The 20,365-nt window shown below is 44.5% G+C and overlaps 1 protein-coding gene across 2 annotated transcripts; it reads left to right on the forward strand.

The window, feature by feature from the left end:
• Nucleotides 1-1,608: 1,608 nt before the first annotated feature.
• Nucleotides 1,609-19,831, forward strand: LOC110521646 (cytoplasmic polyadenylation element-binding protein 2). Of its 2 annotated transcripts, XM_021599337.2 has the most exons (11): nucleotides 1,609-3,094; nucleotides 6,790-7,062; nucleotides 9,937-10,027; nucleotides 12,148-12,198; nucleotides 13,572-13,595; nucleotides 14,900-15,067; nucleotides 15,226-15,315; nucleotides 15,628-15,746; nucleotides 15,890-16,004; nucleotides 16,472-16,653; nucleotides 17,939-19,831. In XM_021599337.2, exons 1-11 carry the CDS (start codon nucleotides 2,573-2,575, stop codon nucleotides 18,164-18,166), a joined length of 1,863 nt encoding a protein of 620 aa, XP_021455012.2. In that variant the 5' UTR covers nucleotides 1,609-2,572; the 3' UTR covers nucleotides 18,167-19,831. The 2 variants fall into 2 exon arrangements, with proteins under 2 accessions (XP_021455012.2, XP_021455013.2); XM_021599338.2 differs by lacking the exon at nucleotides 13,572-13,595.
• The last annotated feature ends 534 nt before the right edge of the window (nucleotides 19,832-20,365 follow it).

The following is a 20,365-nucleotide window of genomic DNA, read 5'->3' on the forward strand; positions in this document are numbered from 1 at the left end:
TACATGTGATTTGATTTGAAGTCTTTGCTAGGTAAAGCTCTGCCTTGTCTCAGCTCACTGGTCACCATAACAACACCCACCTGTAGCAGGTATATCTCTCTGGTTACCCCCAAAACCAATTCTTCCTTTGTCCGCCTCTTCTTCCAGTTCTCTGCTGCCAATGACTGGAACGAACTACAAACATCTCTGAAACTGGAAACACTTATCTCCCTCACTAGCTTTAAGCACCAGCTGTCAGAGCAGCTCACAGATTACTGCACCTGTACATAGCCCATCTATAATTTAGCCCAAACAACTACCTCTTCCCCTACTGTATTTATTTATTTATTTTGCTCCTTTGCACCCCATTATTTTTTATTTCTACTTTGCACATTCTTTCACTGCAAATCTACCATTCCAGTGTTTTACTTGCTATATTGTTTTTTTCTTCGCCACCATGGCCTTTTTTTTTGCCTTTACCTCCCCTATCTCACCTCATTTGCTCACATCGTATATAGACTTATTTTTCTACTTTATTAATGATGGTATGTTTGTTTTACTCCATGTGTAACTCTGTGTTGTTGTATATGTTGATTTGCTTTGCTTTATCTTGGCCAGGTCGCAATTGTAAATGAGAACTTGTTCTTAACTTGCCTACTTGGTTAAATAAAGGTAAAATAAAATAAATAAAAAATCTTTGATGAGGTTTCATTCAGTGAATCAGGTTGTCTCCATGGTAACTTGTAAAACCCTTAAATGATGCCCTTACCTAAGGAAATGTTTGAGGGGCTATGTCAACACCCATAAACAATTACCTTAGGTAAGGGGAAATTATTCCTTAAGTAACCCATTGAAGGTGCAACATGCAGAAATTACACTGCCCTTTCCTGGTTGCTAAAATACTAATGGTTCGCCAAATTTCAGTTTATGTGACAAGACCATCTAAAACGCTGTGAAATATATGTTCAATAACCAAAAATATTATATTTCAGCTGTTTTTTTTAGCTGGTGTACAAAACCGGAAGTAAAAGCAAAAACAAAACTTAAGATCAGGAAGCATAGAAATAGCGCACATAGAACATATCTACTGCTTCTTAGAGGTGCTTTCAATGAGAATGACAAATCTATAACTCACATTCCTATGTGAATTTGTTTGGGTCGCCCAAAAAGTTACATATTGAAGGGACACTTGAAATGTTTTATGCAACTTGGCCCTGTTCTATGACAGCTGCTCTGGACACAAAACAGTTAATTACCTGTTTAAGGCCTATATATTCAATCTCTTTAGGCAAGAATGCATGCTTTTAGTCCATGTGTGACACAACATCAGTAGGAATAAAGCATATGATGGAGGAGATGGGGTATCTAATGGATATCTGACACATAGGACTGGATGTTCCCATTCCGCCCAAACCTGCAGTGGACAAACTCATACGTGTAATTTAAAGCGTAATGATCAGGACATCATGACGAAGTAGGCTACTGGACCTTGTGAAAAATGAAAGATTTATGCGGTGTTTGCAGTTCGGCCCCGGTAGAAGCGATCAGCAGCATTCATTAAAAAGGGCGGAGCAAGGGATAGAACAGAACTTGATGCGGTCGTGACGTAGACTTCATCGAGACCTTTAATCCTCTTCCGCAGCAGTACAGCCGGTATCGAGAGGAGGGGGTATACGGTCGGTCAGGACTGGATTTCGGAGGATACAATATAAGGCTAACTTTAACATGAATAAATAGGGGCTTAGATTCATCGTGTTTAAAATAAGAAACACATATTAATTTTAGAAAACACCGACCAAACAGAGACAAACCCCTCATCTCTCGTAGACTATTTATCTGTCGACGCATCTATTCTGCACATTCTCCTATGTTGTTCTAGGCGGAGGAATGGACAACTGCGTTCATCCATATTTGTAGATAAATAAATGGGTGATTACGTTTTTGTTTATTACAGACAGCGACCATTGGACACCGCTCTACTCCTCGACGGACGCACTCTAATATCTGCTCCTCCTCTTCTCCGGTTTCCATCCGCCAGTTGCGCCCCGGCTCGCCCTTGGTCTCGCACAGTAGCGTCGCCGCCTTGTCCCCACTGTTCCTGTCAGTTGCTGCGCATCGGCAAAACATGCAGGATGAGCCTGTGGGGGTGACAACCGAACAACGACCCCCGCCAACAGAGGAAAAGTAGTACAGAAAAAACAACACAATCAATAAAGCCGGGATACAGCAACCAAATGAAACCAACAACCAGCTGGGAGCCCTCACTTCCAACTACAACCACCTGAACCAGAATCCAGATTTTGGTCAAGATCATTTTTGCCCTACACAGTCTATATTTGACCTTCAGCACGAGTGGAACATACATCAGCTAGCTGAGTTTGGATGCACTGAGTCGCCCCTACCCCAAGGAAAATTCAGTCACCTGCCGCTGAGGCAGCCTTTCACCGCTCAAGTCTCCACCAAACCAGCGTGCAGCACAGACTCCAGCCCCGGACGAATCAGCGGCTCGCCAGTGGGGGAGGTTAAAGCCGATGTGGAGACTGTCGCGTCGCCATCGCCCACTTCCGTAAATCCAAACAAGGTTCAGATACAAATGGACTCCCTCATCACCCACCATATAAATAACGGCAATGACAGTGGCACCGGCAATATGTTGGCCGGAAGTCTCGGGGGCGGTTTTCCAAACCTCCAGAACCAAGAGATGCAGAACCCGAGTGGTGGCTCAGCTTCACCTCCACTCCATGGATTCGGAACCCCGTGGTCGGTTCAGACCAGCTCCCCACCACCCGTCTCCAACTCGGCCAACCCTATCCACCACGCAAACGCGATTAATCAGATGGCTCATACCGAGCCAGACAACAGCTTTTATCCCGGTATCCCCTCCTCCATCAACCCAGCCTTCTTCCAGAGTTTTTCTCCGGTGTCGGCTAATCCGTGCCCCGGCATTAACGTGCAGGGCTTCACCAGTCCGTTCTCGCACCAGATCAACGCCCCTCAGCAGACGCAGCAGAGCCGCCGGTCCCCAGTCAGCCCCCAGATGCACCCCCAGCACCATCATCAGCACCAGCAAGGCGTCTTCCTGCAGCAGAGGAACAACTACAACCACCACCACCAGGTGAGCTATCTCCAGTCCTCTCTACGCATCTGTTGACACGGAAACCATAACCAGGATCCCCATAGAATAGAGGATTGATCCTTTAAAATGACAGATATATAGAAACTGTTAGAGTGGGTGGGAGATATTCATATAATACTTGTTTGTAAAGCTAATGTAAATTAGTGCACATCAATGTCGCTCCTAGATTGTATTAGGCTCAGGCCATGGTTATGAATATGTTATTACATGTTAGTTAGCCTACTATACAGAAGTGCATAAAAGCAGCTATGATGATGAAAACAAATGCGTCCCTGTGCTCCCAGAACATGTAAGAGCTGCCCGGGCCAATGTAAGGCAGGGACGACATTATTCAATAAACCCCACACTGTGTGTGTGAGTGTGTGTGTTTGCATGCGTGTGACTAATAGATCTGAGGTTCAAATGTAAATGTATTCATCACATGCTTCCTAAACAACAGATGTAGACTAACAGTGAAATGCTTACTTACAGGCCCTTCCCAACAATGCAGAGAGAAACAACAGATGTAGACTAACAGTGAAATGCTTACTTACAGGCCCTTCCCAACAATGCAGAGAGAAACAACAGATGTAGACTAACAGTGAAATGCTTACTTACGGGCCCTTCCCAACAATGCAGAGAGAAACAACAGATGTAGACTAACAGTGAAATGCTTACTTACGGGCCCTTCCCAACAATGCAGAGAGAAACAACAGGTGTAGACTAACAGTGAAATGCTTACTTACAGGCCCTTCCCAACAAAGCAGAGAGAAACAACAGATGTAGACTAACAGTGAAATGCTTACTTACGGGCCCTTCCCAACAATGCAGAGAGAAACAACAGATGTAGACTAACAGTGAAATGCTTACTTACAGGCCCTTCCCAACAATGCAGAGAGAAACAACAGATGTAGACTAACAGTGAAATGCTTACTTACGGGCCCTTCCCAACAATGCAGAGAGAAACAACAGATGTAGACTAACAGTGAAATGCTTACTTACGGGCCCTTCCCAACAATGCAGAGAGAAACAACAGATGTAGACTAACAGTGAAATGCTTACTTACAGGCCCTTCCCAACAATGCAGAGAGAAACAACAGATGTAGACTAACAGTGAAATGCTTACTTACGGGCCCTTCCCAACAATGCAGAGAGAAACAACAGATGTAGACTAACAGTGAAATGCTTACTTACAGGCCCTTCCCAACAATGCAGAGAGAAACAACATATGTAGACTAACAGTGAAATGCTTACTTACAGGCCCTTCCCAACAATGCAGAGAGAAACAACAGATGTAGACTAACAGTGAAATGCTTACTTACAGGCCCTTCCCAACAATGCAGAGAGAAACAACAGATGTAGACTAACAGTGAAATGCTTACTTACAGGCCCTTCGCAAACAATGCAGAGAGAAACAACAGATGTAGACTAACAGTGAAATGCTTACTTACAGGCCCTTCCCAACAATGCAGAGAGAAACAACAAGTGTAGACTAACAGTGAAATGCTTCCTTACAGGCCCTTCCCAACAATGCAGAGAGAAACAACAGATGTAGACTAACAGTGAAATGCTTACTTACAGGCCCTTCCCAACAATGCAGAGAGAAACAACAGATGTAGACTAACAGTGAAATGCTTACTTACAGGCCCTTCCCAACAATGCAGAGAGAAACAACAGATGTAGACTAACAGTGAAATGCTTACTTACAGGCCCTTCCCAACAATGCAGAGAGAAACAACAGATGTAGACTAACAGTGAAATGCTTACTTACAGGCCCTTCCCAACAATGCAGAGAGAAACAACAGGTGTAGACTAACAGTGAAATGCTTACTTACAGGCCCTTCCCAACAATGCAGAGAGAAACAACAGGTGTAGACTAACAGTGAAATGCTTACTTACAGGCCCTTCCCAACAATGCAGAGAGAAACAACAGATGTAGACTAACAGTGAAATGCTTACTTACGGGCCCTTCCCAACAATGCAGAGAGAAACAACAGATGTAGACTAACAGTGAAATGCTTACTTACGGGCCCTTCCCAACAATGCAGAGAGAAACAACAGATGTAGACTAACAGTGAAATGCTTACTTACGGGCCCTTCCCAACAATGCAGAGAGAAACAACAGATGTAGACTAACAGTGAAATGCTTACTTACAGGCCCTTCCCAACAATGCAGAGAGAAACAACAGGTGTAGACTAACAGTGAAATGCTTACTTACAGGCCCTTCCCAACAATGCAGAGAGAAACAACAGGTGTAGACTAACAGTGAAATGCTTACTTTCGGAACCCTTCCCAACAATGCAGAGAGAAACAACAGATGTAGACTAACAGTGAAATGCTTACTTACAGGCCCTTCCCAACAATGCAGAGAAAGAAAATAGAGAAATAATAGAAAGGTAAAACACATAATAATAAATACACAATGAGCAGCGATAACTTGGCTCTATACACGGGGTACCAATACCGAGTCGGTGTGCAGGGGTACGAGGTAATTGAGGTAGATATGTACATACAACTAAGAATAAAGTCACAGATAATAAACAGTAGTGTGTGTGATGAGACAAAAGAAAGTTAGTGCAGAAAGGGTCAATGCAGATAGTTAAATAGTCCAGGTAGCTGTTTTAGTTAACTATTTAACTAACTATTTAGCTGTCTTATCGCTTGGGGGTAGAAGCTGTTCTGGGTTCTGTTGGTTCCAGACTTGGTGCATCGGTACTGCTTGCCGTGCTGTAGCAGAGAGAACAGTTTATGACTTGTGTGGCTGGAGTAAGTGACCATTTCTAGGGCCTTCCTTTGACACCGCCTGGTATACAGGTCCTGGATGGCAGGGAGCTTGGCCCCAGTGATGTACTGGGCCGTACGCACTACCCCCTGCGCCTTGCGGTCAGATGCTAAGCAGTTGCCATACCAAGTGGTGATGCCGCCAGCTCTCAATGGTGCAGCTGCAGAACTGTATAACTTTTTGAGGATCGTTAAATCTTCTCAACCTCCTGAGGGGAAGAGGCGTTGTCATGCCCTCTTCACGACTGTGTTGGTGTGTGTGGACCATGAAAGATCCTTAGTAATGTGAACACCGAAGAACTTGAAGTTCTCGACCCACTCCACTACAGCACCGTCGATGTGAATGGGGGCGTGCTCGGCCCTCCGTTTCCTGTAGTCAACGATCAGCTCCATTGTCTTTCTGACGTTGAGGGAGAGGTTCATGTACTTACTATGACTGGGATATGTGGTTATCCCACCAAGCTATCTTAAGATGAATGCACTAACTTTAAGTAGCTCTGGATAAGAGCGTCCACTAAATTACTCAAATGTAAATGTCATTGTGTGAGTGTGTGGAGAGAGAGAGAGAGATCGAGAGAGAGAGAGAGAGAGAGAGAGAGTGAGAGAGCGAGAGAGAGAGAGAGAGAGCGAGAGAGAGAGAGAGAGAGAGAGAGAGAGAGAGAGAGCGGGAGAGAGAGAGAGAGAGCGGGAGAGAGAAATGGATGTTGGTGGTGTCAGTGTGCACGGGATACTTTGTATTAGTCTTAAAGCCCTAAATCTTCTTACCCTTCCAACCCCTCCACAGAACCAGGTCATTGTATGCTGTTGCAGAGGGAAACACAGGATCAAAAGAAACACACAAAATACCAACAATGAATACAATTTCACATTCAGCCTCTATCCACTCCTCCCCGTCCTCTCTCTCTCTCTCTAGCCCATGGTGAAGCAATCTCCCTGGGGGGGCAGTCACCAGGGGAGTGGTTGGAGCTCTGGTGGTATGTCCTGGGGTCGGGACCACCGTCGTGGTGGAGGCATGGGCATCCCGGGCTCTGTCAGCCAGGTCTCCCCCATGAAAAAACCCTTCTCCAGTAACGTCATCGCACCGCCCAAGTTCCCCCGTTCCGCCGGCCCCATGGGCCCCAAGGCCTGGATTGAGGAGAACATGTTCCGAACAGACAGTAACAGTAACACGCTTATGCCTCTCCAGGTACGTGCTTTGACTGTGGTGTCTGTGTTTTTCTCAGTAAGCATAGACTGAGTGCTGCTTTAAACCTACAAAACATTAGGAACACCTGCTCTTTCTATGACATAGACTGACCAGGTGAATCCAGGTGAAAGCTATGATCCCGTATTGATGTCACCTGTTAAATCCACTTCAATCAGTGTAGATGAAGGGGAGAAGTCAGGTTAAATAAGGATTTTTAAGCCTTGAGACAATTGAGACATGAATTGTGTATGTGTGCCATTCAGAGGGTGAATGGGCAAGACAAAAGATTTAAGTGCCTTTGAACGAGGTATGGTAGTAGGTGCCATGCACACCAGTTTGAGTGTGTCAAGAACTGCAACGCTGCTGGGTTTTTCACGCTCAACAGTTTCCCGTGTGTATCAAAAATGGTCCACCACCCAAAGGACATCCAGCCAACTTGACACAACTGTGGGAAGCATTGGAGTCAATATGGATCAGCATCCCTGTGGAATGCTTTGACAGCTTGTAGATTCCATGCCCTGACGAATTGAGGCTGTTGCTAATGTTTTGTACACTCAGTGTAAATTTACAGGGGCCTGTGTGTGTGTGTGTGTGTGTGTGTGTGTGTGTGTGTGTGTGTGTGTGTGTGTGTGTGTGTGTGTGTGTGTGTGTGTGTGTGTGTGTGTGTGTGTGTGTGTGTGTGTGTGTGTGTGTGTGTGTGTGTGTGTGTGTGTGTGTGTACTGTATACTGGTGGGTGTAGTGTAAAAGGGTTTTAATGCAGTGAGTGAAATAGGGCCGGACTCATAGGATTACAGAATTATTTCCTGAATTAGATATTGAAGCCAGAGCGTGAGTGAGAGAGTGGGTGTTTGAGAGAGAGTGGTCGATGAAAGGTAGAGAGAGAGAGAGAGAGCAGGGATGACAGAAGAACAGTTTAAATGATGGGAATGGGACAGTTTAATATTCACAGCCCTGTTTTCAAAGTGCAGAGTGTTTCAGAGTGTAGGATTGTGGGAAAGAAGGAGCAGGAAGGCGACAAACATCAAACGCAGAAAGCCAGACAGAGAAAGCAAAGCAGGAGGCAGAGGGGAAGACAGAGAGCCGGGAGGGAGCAGAGGGGGGAGAGAGGAAGACAGAGAGCCGGGAGGGAGCAGAGGGGGAGAGAGGAAGGGGGAAAGTGTAAAGGGGCTCTTTAGAAAACACACAGCTGAGAATCAATGTCACTCCCAGATGACGAGCAGAATTACCATTTCAATCAGACGGGAGCAGTGTTATTTATTTCTGCCATAGTGGGAGGTGTCAGGGAGTAGGGCTGCTTTAAAGCTACTTTAACACCACGTTTAGCAGGTTTCACCTGAGTCTATTTCAGGATGGGAGTTGTTATAGCTCTATGTACACATACTTCAAGACCCATAACTGATGTCATCTAATTATGCACAGCACAGTTCTGACCTTTTAAGTACAAAAGGGGGAAACTGGAGGCAGAAGGCCTTAAGAAAGGATCTTTGGGTGGGCCACAGTCACCATACTGTATTTTCCCAGGTGGAGACTGGAAAAACACGCTAGTTATTCCCCTGATCTATTTTTCAAAGTAATCCCCTCATCACTTTCTCCCTTCTGTCATGGCTCTGCTCTTCCTCTTCCAGGAAGCAGGCGAGGCTCCATGAATTGTTCATTTCCATAAACAGTGTCCGACTAGCAATTCCTCAGATTCCATACACGTCTCCTCTCTTTTCCTTCCTTCCTCTGTGTTATGTTTGGATAGGGCTTTTTGCATTTGTGCTTCATCATGATGTGAACGTCATTGACAGAGATATGTAGAGGGAGAGAGAGAGGGGTGTATGCTGGCACTGGGAGAGAAAGAGAGGTGACCTACTGCCTATTCCGTGGAGTGTACATTCCTACACGCTTCGATCATTCCATAATAATGCCTTTATAAATCCTTCATAAGATATGTCATACCATATAAAGGATGTTATACTACACAGACCTGTACTACATTCTTATTCGGTGACAGTTGCTACAGTTGCTACAGCATCACATAAACTAGAATGTCCACCCGATGACAGGCTATAGGATATTTGACGGCCATGTTGTTTTTTCCTCTGTGTAAAGCCCAGCTATAAACAGGCCTGGAGGGAACCTGGCCGGTCTGCCTGTAATAATCTGGTATTATCCAACCAATGGCCTTTTCTCTCTGCCCTTCCTCTTACTGTCAGAGGCCCTGACTTATGCTTCAGAGTCAGGCAGTAAACGTTAGCCTAACATTAGCCTAAAAATCACACACAGATTGACCACTGGACCACTTTTAGATGAGTGTTTTCAATGCTGTCTGTGGAGAAGTAGTGTGTGGAGTACTGTTGAGTGGTGGTCTGGCTATGTGATGAACATACGTCTAGCATGTTCGGCACGTAGAAAATGTTTTTATTGTCTAATTAGATAACAGTGTAAATGTTAAGTTGTGAGAGGTGCTGATATGACCTTTTACTATCTCGCCTCTTGTTCTCAACCGGGAGAGGGCACAGATCTGTATAAACCTAGAAGTCTTTCTTCTAAAGGCTCTGAGTGGGCTCTGGTTTAGATCTACTGTACAGGGGTCTGTATTATTGTCCCTCTGATGAATTCGTAATAACCTCCATCCCATCCCAGCAAGCACTCTGGTTAAATCCCTGGATTTGGTTTCCCCTCTCTCTTTCTCGTTATTCGTTTTTTATCCATGGATGTGCTGTCCAGAATATTAAGCCACACTCACAGGCTTACCCATGCCTACAGCATGTACCAGACCACTGCAGGGTTCCAGTTGTTGCATGTGTGTGTTTCAGTTTGACAGTTTTTTTCCCAGTTGTTTAAGCCTTCATATCTCTGTCCTTCCCTCTCTCCCTCTCTCCCCTCAGGATCGATCTAGAATGTACGACACTCTAAACATGCACTCACTGGAAAGCTCTCTGATTGACATCATGCGGGCGGAGCAGGATCCAATGAAGGGTGAGACACTACTTATTTACTCCCTCCCCACCGTCGTTAATTCTCATACTTACTGTACTTACTCACTGTATAATGGGGAAGGGCATTGTGATTATGGAGAATGGTGATTAGGGGGAATGCATTTGAGGCGCAGCATACTCTTTCCCAAGGAACTGACAGGCTTCCTGCTCCCTCCTCGAGGCATGTTGTTTTCCCCTGCTCGAGCAGCTTATGTTCTCCCTGGTAAGAGTAAGTATTACTGCCACCACCGGCTGTGCCTTTAAATTAACTTACAGCCCTGATCCTGCTGCTACTGCTACTGCTTAACCTGGGGCACACTGACAGACAGGAGTCAGGCAGCCTGGCAGCACTCTCTGTCCTGATAGGATAGGGTAGGACACTCCTCAAAGGGACAAGGAGTAGGGTGACTGGGCTGGCCCAGGAGTAGGGTGACTGAGCTTGCCCAGGAGTAGGGTGGCAGGGCTGGCCCAGGAGTAGGGTGACTGAGCTTGCCCAGGAGTAGGGTGACAGGGCTGGCCCAGGAGTAGGGTGACTGAGCTTGCCCAGGAGTAGGGTGACTGAGCTTGCCCAGGAGTAGGGTGACAGGGCTGGCCCAGGAGTAGGGTGACAAGGCTGGCCCAGGAGTAGGGTGACTGGGCTGGCCCAGGAGTAGGGTGACAGGGCTGGCCCAGGAGTAGGGTGACTGGGCTGGCCCAGGAGTAGGGTGACTGGGCTGGCCCAGGAGTAGGGTGACTGGGCTGGCCCAGGAGTAGAGTGACAGGGCTGGCCCAGGAGTAGAGTGACAGGGCTGGCCCAGGTGCTGGATCTTGAGGAGAGACTCCATCCAGGTAAACTGCAGTCAGTGTAAAATGACTCCTGGCTAGCTACACACATGGTTAAGCCTACTGGCTTCAACATACTCCCCCAAACCACGGACAGGAGGCTCCTAAGTCTATATGGCAGAGACTGGGAGACAATTTTACATTTACAGTACACAGCACAAACCCTTACATTGAATTTGGCACAGTATACTACCCATGAAATACTATTATTATTGTTAATTATTTACTAGTCTAGATAGCAATGTCATTCTCACAGCCAGTGTCCTGTACTCCACCTGTCCAGGACTCTTGAGTTGAATTTCTTGTTTAGCCTGCAGGAGCAGATAGAGCAGACATTTTAGTCATTTAGCAGATAGTCTTATCCAGAGCCACTTACAGGAACAATTAGTGTTAAGTGCCTTGCTCAAGGGCACACCAGCAGACTTGTCACCTAGTTGGCTCATGGATTCGAACCAGCAACCTTCTGGTTACTGACCCATCGCTCTGCCGACATAGGCCAGTATTCACAGCACAGAGAACCAGAGGGAAACAGACTAAATTTAGACATGATCGCACATTCACACACAGCATGTGACAGCCAGAGGAGTGCGGAGAGGAGGGTGGAGGGGAGGGGACAGTAGGGGAGGGTGGTCTTTGCCATTTATAGCCCTGACTGCTAGGCACAGGGCTAAGCTAACAGAGCAGAAGCAGAAGGCAAGCACAAACCTAACAGGGCTTTAGAAATGAGCTTAGCTAATTGGGCATGGGAGATGTACCATGCTAACATGGCAGTGGAAAAGGGTTGCTTCTTTTTCAACTGGAGATCAGATCATTTGCCGGTATGCATTCTTTCTCTGTTCACACGTCTGAGGTTCTTTCCATTAAATAACTGACTTTTGCTTCTGATACTTCATTAGGGTTAACCCAAATTGATTCAGGGTTTTACTTTGTGATAAAACATTTAGATAACCAGGAAGTTGGCGATGTTTACATTGGCGATGTTTACATAATAGCAAGTGATTCAGGTTTTGCATTGCATTCTAGGTAACATTCTCTGTAGCTTAACATGCTAAGCAAGTTCTATATATATATTTTTTTTCCAGCTCAAGCTGTCTCCATGGATCAACAGGGTATTGTTCTGTGTTCTGTTTCTGACACTACAGCTCAGTAGGCTATAGCCATGTGACAAGGGTGCTGCTGCTCCATATACATGGCCGTGCCCGTGATGGCCTCGCCCTGGCCTCTCCATCTGCTGAGAGTCTCATCCCTGTGTGTATGTGTGTGTGTGTGTGTGTTGTGTGTGTCTCTCTCTAATGTCAGGCCGTGTGGGATGCCCTCACCCTGGAGCCGACGGCCTGCTCATGCTCAATGGTAATTATCTCTCCTGGCCAACGCCAGCTTGTGTCTCTTTTTCCATCTCCTTTTCAGTGTAAATGTTTCCATATCATGATTATCACATTGGGGACGCTTAACCAGGCTAGTTCGAGAAGCAGGCTAGACAGTATGTGTAGAATGGACATTTCTGACACTTTTCTGAACTTCTGGGTTGCTTTGTTTAATGAGTAGTGTTGGTTCTCCTATGCTGTGCTGTGGGTGTCAGTTAGACTGACAGTAGACAGTAGTAACAGTGTAGTAAACATGTCTCCTGTTATATATGTATATAGAATCTATAGGACAAAGTCAGCCATCATGTCAACTCTAAAAATCTCATGAGGGATATGCATTGTTGCTGTAATCCTACAGTGGCTTAAGATAATGAAGTCCTGTATGTCCAAGAGGAATGTTTAATAGTGTCCTTCGCACGATGAAGTGAAATGCCTAGTTGTCTAAGTCTAAGACAAATTTGCCCAATCTCGTTTTTTGCACATTCTGCTCTCAGAGAACAGTTCGCTTTGAAACTGCAGTCAAAGTGCAGTAACTGCAGTCGACTGTGGTATTTTGGATTGCAGAATGCAGTTATACTGCAAAATTACTGCAGTAACAAAAAACAGTGTTATTTTAGACACAGTATTTGCAGCACACTGTAGTTATACTGCAGTGTACTGCAGTTATACTGCACTCTGACTGCAATATGTTTTCGTAAGTGCTGGACAGGTTAGGTTATATGATGAGATGGATAAGAGCATTTGTATTTGTTAATTGGCAGCTAAGCACTGATCATCATGCCACTTAATTTGATACAAATTAAGACCCTCAATATTTATTGGAAAGGAGCATCAAGCTCATCACCGTGCACTTTCACCACACTGTAGCCTAAACTGTGCATGCATTTCCAAGTTGCAGTGGGAGGACCACCAGCATAGCATCGCATGACAGCAAATGTACCTCCACATGCTAGATATTCTATCTACAATTGCGCAAGTAATCATTTCCACCACAATTTGTTGCGTAATTCATTTTAACGACTCAAAAAGATCCCACTATGTCGAACGAACAAATGATCTGTCAGCGTTTATGAAACGGACACTTCCATGACACTTTTTTTGATACACAATGACATTACTCGCATAAAAACTGTGGAGGGAAACGTAATGACAATCTTGTGACCATAATAAGGTTTTATGATACTCCAACCATGCAGTCAGATGAGGAGGAGATGAAAGGGGGTAGGGCTAAATCATGGTACTAGGTACTTAGTTTGATTGCTCTGTAGTGTCTGTAGTACCAGCCAGGTCTGTGGGTGATTTACTTTGCGAGGAATGTCTGCAAGACATAAAACCACTCTTTACTTTGTTTACGTACAGCAAGGAGCTATGGGAGACGCCGAGGTAAAGCCGCCTTCATGTGACGTGCAGTCTGTGTCATGTCATGTGTGTTGCGTGTACATACACTACACAGCATGGTTTAATGCTACTGAACTGCAGCTACCAAAACAGTGTCTGGATACAAACAATTCAGTGTTTCTAGCATCAGCATGACTCATCACCAACCGTGAAAAGGCTCAGTTCAGTCAAAACCTTTCCTGTGTTTTGTATCATATTGTAAAACAGCTGATGAAACTAGCACTGTAAAAGTGTGTCTTTTTTTAATCGGTGTTATTTCCTGATAGTTACTAGTTGAAAATACAATCCACAAAGGACCTTCTAATCAGTGTGTTTGCACGGACGGGAGTTTCTGCTTGCCTGGTGTTATTGATATTGATACAAAACGACTGCATTGGGCCTTTAACTGATGTGGGAGACAACAAAAAAAAGATTTAGTATGAATAATACGGGGTGTCCCAAGCAGTTGCTTCTTGTACCAGCATTTGCTTTTTGTTTTTGATTGTACTATGTTACAGGTCACTGTGCTGCACCATATGTGTTTACATCCAGACATAGCACATTGCTATAGGTTTCAGACTCAGTAAACCATAGGTTTTCCTCAGTCCATTACTCTAACCCCTGCTACTGCTTTCTTACCAGATCTCTATCCTGTCCTCTCTGTCTGCTGTCTGTCAGTCAGTCACAGAGCTCTGGCTGGAGAATTCATGGTTGCGTGTCTTGGTCTTACAGCACATCTATACTAGATTGCACATAATCCTCTTTCACTTCATGTTTATACTTTACATTGTAGCTACAAAGCACAAAGCCCGATGACAGTTGTCAACAGCCATGGCACATGTTGTTATAGGCCCTTTGCATTTATCATGTGATTCATTATAAAACGAGAAGTGTTTCAGAGCAGGCTGGTGGGAGGAGCTATAGGAGGAAGGGCTCATTGTAATGGCTGGAATGGAATTAATGGAACAGAGTCAAAAATGTGGTGTCCATAGGTTTGATACTTTTCCATTTATTCCATTCCAGCCATAAAAATGAGCCTGTCCTCCTATAGCTCTTCCCACCAGCCTCCTCTGAGATACATAACATTAAGCAATTGGGCTCCACGAGTGTTCAATCTAGTAACTGTCATTGGGTCTTATAACAGAGATAGTACAGAACCATTGGTTGCTTCTGTTGTTTACAAACCCCCAAATATTGAATGTGCACAGCAGAAGTATGGGTGCCTTGTGATGTGACTGTATGTATGTTTGTGTGTATCTATGTGGATGTCATTGTCTATGCGGTCTGACCTCTGACCTCTTCTTCTCAAGGCCGCTCGTCCCTGTTCCCAATTGAAGACAGCCTCCTTGATGACGGGCACGGTAACCAGGGCGTCCCAGGGCTTGACACCAACTGTTACCCCCACCCAAACGGGGAGCGCATTGAGCGTTTCTCCCGCAAAGTGTTTGTGGGCGGCCTTCCCCCTGACATAGATGAAGGTGAGAGGAGGAAGAGCATAACACAATCGTGTTAGTTCAGTGACAGCTTGTCTGTGCCAGTTTATATGGTGGTGTGAACAGTTGATCTTACTCACGTTGGTTCCTTCTTCTTTCCCCCTGCTCCCTGCTCCCTGCTCCTTCTATCTTTCTCTGGTCAGATGAGATCACCAACAGTTTCCGTCGTTTTGGCCACCTGGTTGTGGACTGGCCACACAAGGCTGAGAGCAAATCCTACTTCCCCCCGAAAGGTAAAGCTCTGCTCAGAATTCCTTTAACTGAAACTGACATAAAGGTACAGTATGTCATAAAGGTATGTTTTAGCACCGTATACTGTATATATATGGCCTGTAGCTATCAATGCAGTCCCTGTGACTGCTGGAAGAGACAGCACAGCTAAGTTAACCCACATTCTCTTTCCATTATGACTACCTACATAGTCTGTATATATAGTACTTGGTCAAATGGGAATAATTCAGTGTATTTGTAGCAGTATTTTCCCCCACTATTGGATATGCTTTCCAGGTGCTATCCCCTGAGAGTGTGTTGTGTGTGTTGCCTAGGTTACGCCTTCCTGCTGTTCCAGGAGGAGAGCTCAGTGCAGGCTCTGATCGAGGCCTGCATGGAGGAGGACGGCAAGCTCTACCTCTGTGTCTCCAGCCCCACCATCAAAGACAAGCCTGTGAGTCCAACACAAACCCAGCTCTCTGTTGGGCCATTTCCACCAGCAAGGACATCTGTGAGACTAGCAACACCTACACTGTGTAATTCTATCTGGCGATGATTAAATGTATGGGATATGTGTGTACGGGTGTGTGTCTCTAGGTCCAGATTCGTCCATGGAACCTGAGTGACAGTGACTTTGTGATGGACGGCTCTCAGGCTCTGGATCCTCGAAAGACCATCTTCGTAGGAGGCGTTCCACGCCCTCTCAGAGCAGGTAAACACACACACACAATCTCCCTCTATCACAGAGCTCTCCCACGCTCCTGTAGTTTTTCACTCCAACCCAAGTCTAACCTGGTTCAGTTTATCAACCAGCTAATTATTAAGGTGTGCTAGATTAGGGTTGGAGTGAAAACCTACAGGACAGTAGCTCTCCAAGTAGAGGGTTGGGCAGCTCTGCTCTAGTTGATCTACTCAGTATGTAATTGGATCGGTATGTTCATGTTGGTGATGGTAAATAGATAAACAGATGTTGTGTTTGAAGTAATATGGGCCGTCTGAAATGCTGGCAATGTTTCCCCCGTGTAATCACATCTCGTATAATTCATCTGACAACCCCCTCCTCCACTCTTTCGCTCTTGCCCCTCCCCCATCTCACCTACTCATGTGTCACCTCCCCATCTCCTCCCCCCGTTCTCTCTCGTTTCTTCTGTTCTGTCTCTTTCTCTCATCTCTCTCCAGTGGAGTTGGCCATGATTATGGACCGTCTCTATGGGGGGGTCTGCTATGCTGGCATCGACACCGATCCAGAGCTCAAGTACCCAAAAGGGGCGGGGCGCGTGGCCTTCTCCAATCAGCAGAGTTACATCGCTGCTATCAGCGCCAGATTCGTCCAGCTGCAACATGGAGACATTGACAAGCGGGTATAGCCTTTCTCCCTCTTTCCCTGCCATCCTTCCCTCCCTCCCACCTACCGCTCCCTCTCATTAACCACACAATCCTGTCAGAGACGTTCTCCTCATGATTTTCTAGGGATGAACAGAGAGAGAGAGTAAGAGAGGGAGCGTGTGAGAGGATCAGTCCTCCTGAGGATTTGTGGTTCAAAGGAAAAGAGTGTGTGTGTTCCCTCAGCATCACACGCAGATAGTTAGACGGTGGTTGCTATGGAGAAGAGAATGCTTGTTAGTGCTGATTGAATTAGTTCCATTTCTCAGCGCTGACTCCTTTGTCTTCAAATCTCACAGAGCCTCAACCCTGTCCTTGTTTGTATAGTAGCATGTTCATCTCTCACTATGTATACCAGCATTTTATCTGTGCTTTCTCAGTGTATTTACATGCTGTATGCTAAATGTATTTACATCCACACTATTATTTTATAGGTATATTATTTGGATTTTCGACAGGCAGAACAAAAACTTAATTTATGCATACTGGTCAAAATTAATTAGGGTTAGGTTTAGGAACAAATGTCAGGTTTAGGTTAAATTTAGGTTGTTTCGCTGAGGTTAAGGTCAGGGTTATGGAAAGGCATAAAAGTTGGGTTAGCATAATACCGTCCGCCGCCATACTGCAGATTGTCTGCCGGTCAAATATACACTTATCCTATATTATCCTTATCCTATTTCTCAGTATACACTGAGCTTGCAAAACATTAGGAACACCTGCTCTTTCCATGACATAGACTGACCAGGTGAATCCAGGGGAAAGCTATGATCTTCAGTGTAGACAGGTTAAAGAAGGATTTTTAAGTCTTGAGACAATTGAGATGGATTGTGTGTGTGTGCCATTCAGAGGGTGAATGGGCAAGACAAAATATTTAAGTGCATTTGAACAGGGTATGGATGGTGGTAGGTGCCAGGCGCACTGAATTGAGTTTGTCAAGAACTGCAACGCTGCTGGGTTTTTCACGCTCAACAGTTTCCTGTGTGTGTCAAGAATGGTCCACCACCCTAAGGACATCCAGCCAACTTGACAGAACTGTGGGACGCATTGGAGTCAACATGGGCCAGCATCCCTGTGGAACGCTTTTGACACCTTGTAGAGTCCATCCCTCTACGAATTGAGGCTGTTCTGAGGGAAAAACGGGGTGCAACTCAATATTGGGAAGGTGTTCCTAATGTTTTGTACACTCAGTGTATGTATCTGTGCTGTGTCTGAGTATTCCACTTCTCATCCCCTCCATGCCCCTGTACCCCTGTACCCCTGCAGGTGGAGGTGAAGCCCTATGTTCTGGATGACCAGCTTTGTGATGAGTGCCAGGGGGCGCGTTGTGGGGGGAAGTTTGCCCCTTTCTTCTGCGCCAACGTGACCTGCCTGCAGTACTACTGTGAGTTCTGCTGGGCTAACATCCACTCCCGCGCCGGCCGAGAGTTCCACAAGCCGCTGGTCAAAGAGGGGGCTGACCGCCCAAGGCAAATTCACTTCCGCTGGAACTGAAGAGAAACGCGATCACATGTCACTATGGAGACATGGTCAGAAGCAACAGTCAAGGAAGAGAGACATCGCCAGGCAGGAAAAAGTGTCATCGCCCTGCTTCTTACCGTAAGCTATCAGTATAGAGTACATAACAGTATACAATATATCTATCTTTTGTAGCAGCCAAACATTACAAGCCTCAGTTTTTCACCAAACCCCCCCCTCCCCTTTCACATCTCAGGCTCTAACAACTTTTTTTGTGGTACCTTCATGTTTTTTAAGAGGATATTTAAAAAGAGATAGATGTTTTGTAGTTTTTCAAATTATTTTTATATGTGAGATTTAACGTAGATATGAGAATGTCTTTGCATGGGGGTAGCCTGTCTGTCTGTCTGTCTGTCTGTTTGTCTGCTGCTAGCCACCCCCTAGTGGGTGTAGCGTGCCCTTGTTTCTGGGAAAACCTTGATTTGATAATCTGGACACCTGCCCCAGGTCATTTACCAAAGGTAGCAAAATGATAGGAAGCGTAAAAGGGATACACTTCTGCCACAAAACAAACTTTAATTGTTCATTGTTGCTATGTTCTCTTTTTCCTTATTGGGGAAGAGGTACAAAAATGATAGGGTTATTTTTGCTCTCATTTTGACCTGAGAAAATACAACTATAAATATGAATCTGGTTTGTATTAACTCTATTTAACATTTTGAATCACAAGCTATATTAGAAGCTTTGCTGCTATACATAATATATGAATAGATGTATAGGTGTTATATATTAACAGCATCTGTAAACCGTAATCTTGAAAATGAAATGCAGTCTGCACTCAAACACTCATTGCCATGGAAGAATAGAATGTGAAAATTAAAATGCATGTTTGTGCATGCAGGATAGACTTAACCAACATGCAGGATAGACTTAACCAACATGCAGGATAGACTTAACCAACATGCAGGAAAGACATAACCAACACATACAGGATAGACTTAACCAACATGCAGGAAAGACATAACCAACACATGCAGGATAGACTTAACCAACATGCAGGATAGACTTAACCAACATGCAGGATAGACTTAACCAACATGCAGGATAGACTTAACCAACACATACAGGATAGACTTAACCAACACATACAGGATAGACTTAACCAACACATGCAGGAAAGACTTAACCAACATGCAGGAAAGACTTAACCAACACATACAGGATAGACTTAACCAACATGCAGGATAGACTTAACCAACACATACAGGATAGACTTAACCAACATGCAGGATAGACTTAACCAACACATACAGGATAGACTTAACCAACATGCAGGATAGACTTAACCAACACATACAGGATAGACTTAACCAACACATACAGGATAGACTTAACCAACACATGCAGGAAAGACTTAACCAACACATACAGGATAGACTTAACCAACACATGCAGGATAGACTTAACCAACACATACAGGATAGACTTAACCAACACATGCAGGATAGACTTAACCAACACATACAGGATAGACTTAACCAACATGCAGGAAAGACATAACCAACACATACAGGATAGACTTAACCAACACATGCAGGATAGACTTAACCAACACATACAGGATAGACTTAACCAACACATACAGGATAGACTTAACCAACATGCAGGAAAGACTTAACCAACACATGCAGGAAACAGATATCATATAACAGATATCATATAACAGATATCATATAACAAATATCATATAACAGATATCATACATAAACAGATATCATATAACATATATCATATAACAGATATCATATAACAGATATCATACATAAACAGATATCACATAACAGATATCATATAACAGATATCATACATAAACAGATATCATATAACAGATATCATATAGCAGATATCATACATAAACAGATATCATAACAGATATCATATAGCAGATATCATACATAAACAGATATCATATAACAGATATCATACATAAACAGATATCATATAACAGATATCATACATAAACAGATATCACATAACAGATATCATATAACAGATATCATATAACAGATATCACATAACAGATATCATATAACAGATATCACATAACAGATATCATATAACAGATATCACATAACAGATATCATATAACAGATATCATACATAAACAGATATCATACATAAACAGATATCATACATAAACAGATATCATATAACAGATATCACATAACAGATATC

Source organism: Oncorhynchus mykiss, chromosome 30 (assembly GCF_013265735.2).
Source record: "Oncorhynchus mykiss isolate Arlee chromosome 30, USDA_OmykA_1.1, whole genome shotgun sequence".
Lineage (NCBI taxonomy): Eukaryota > Metazoa > Chordata > Actinopteri > Salmoniformes > Salmonidae > Oncorhynchus > Oncorhynchus mykiss.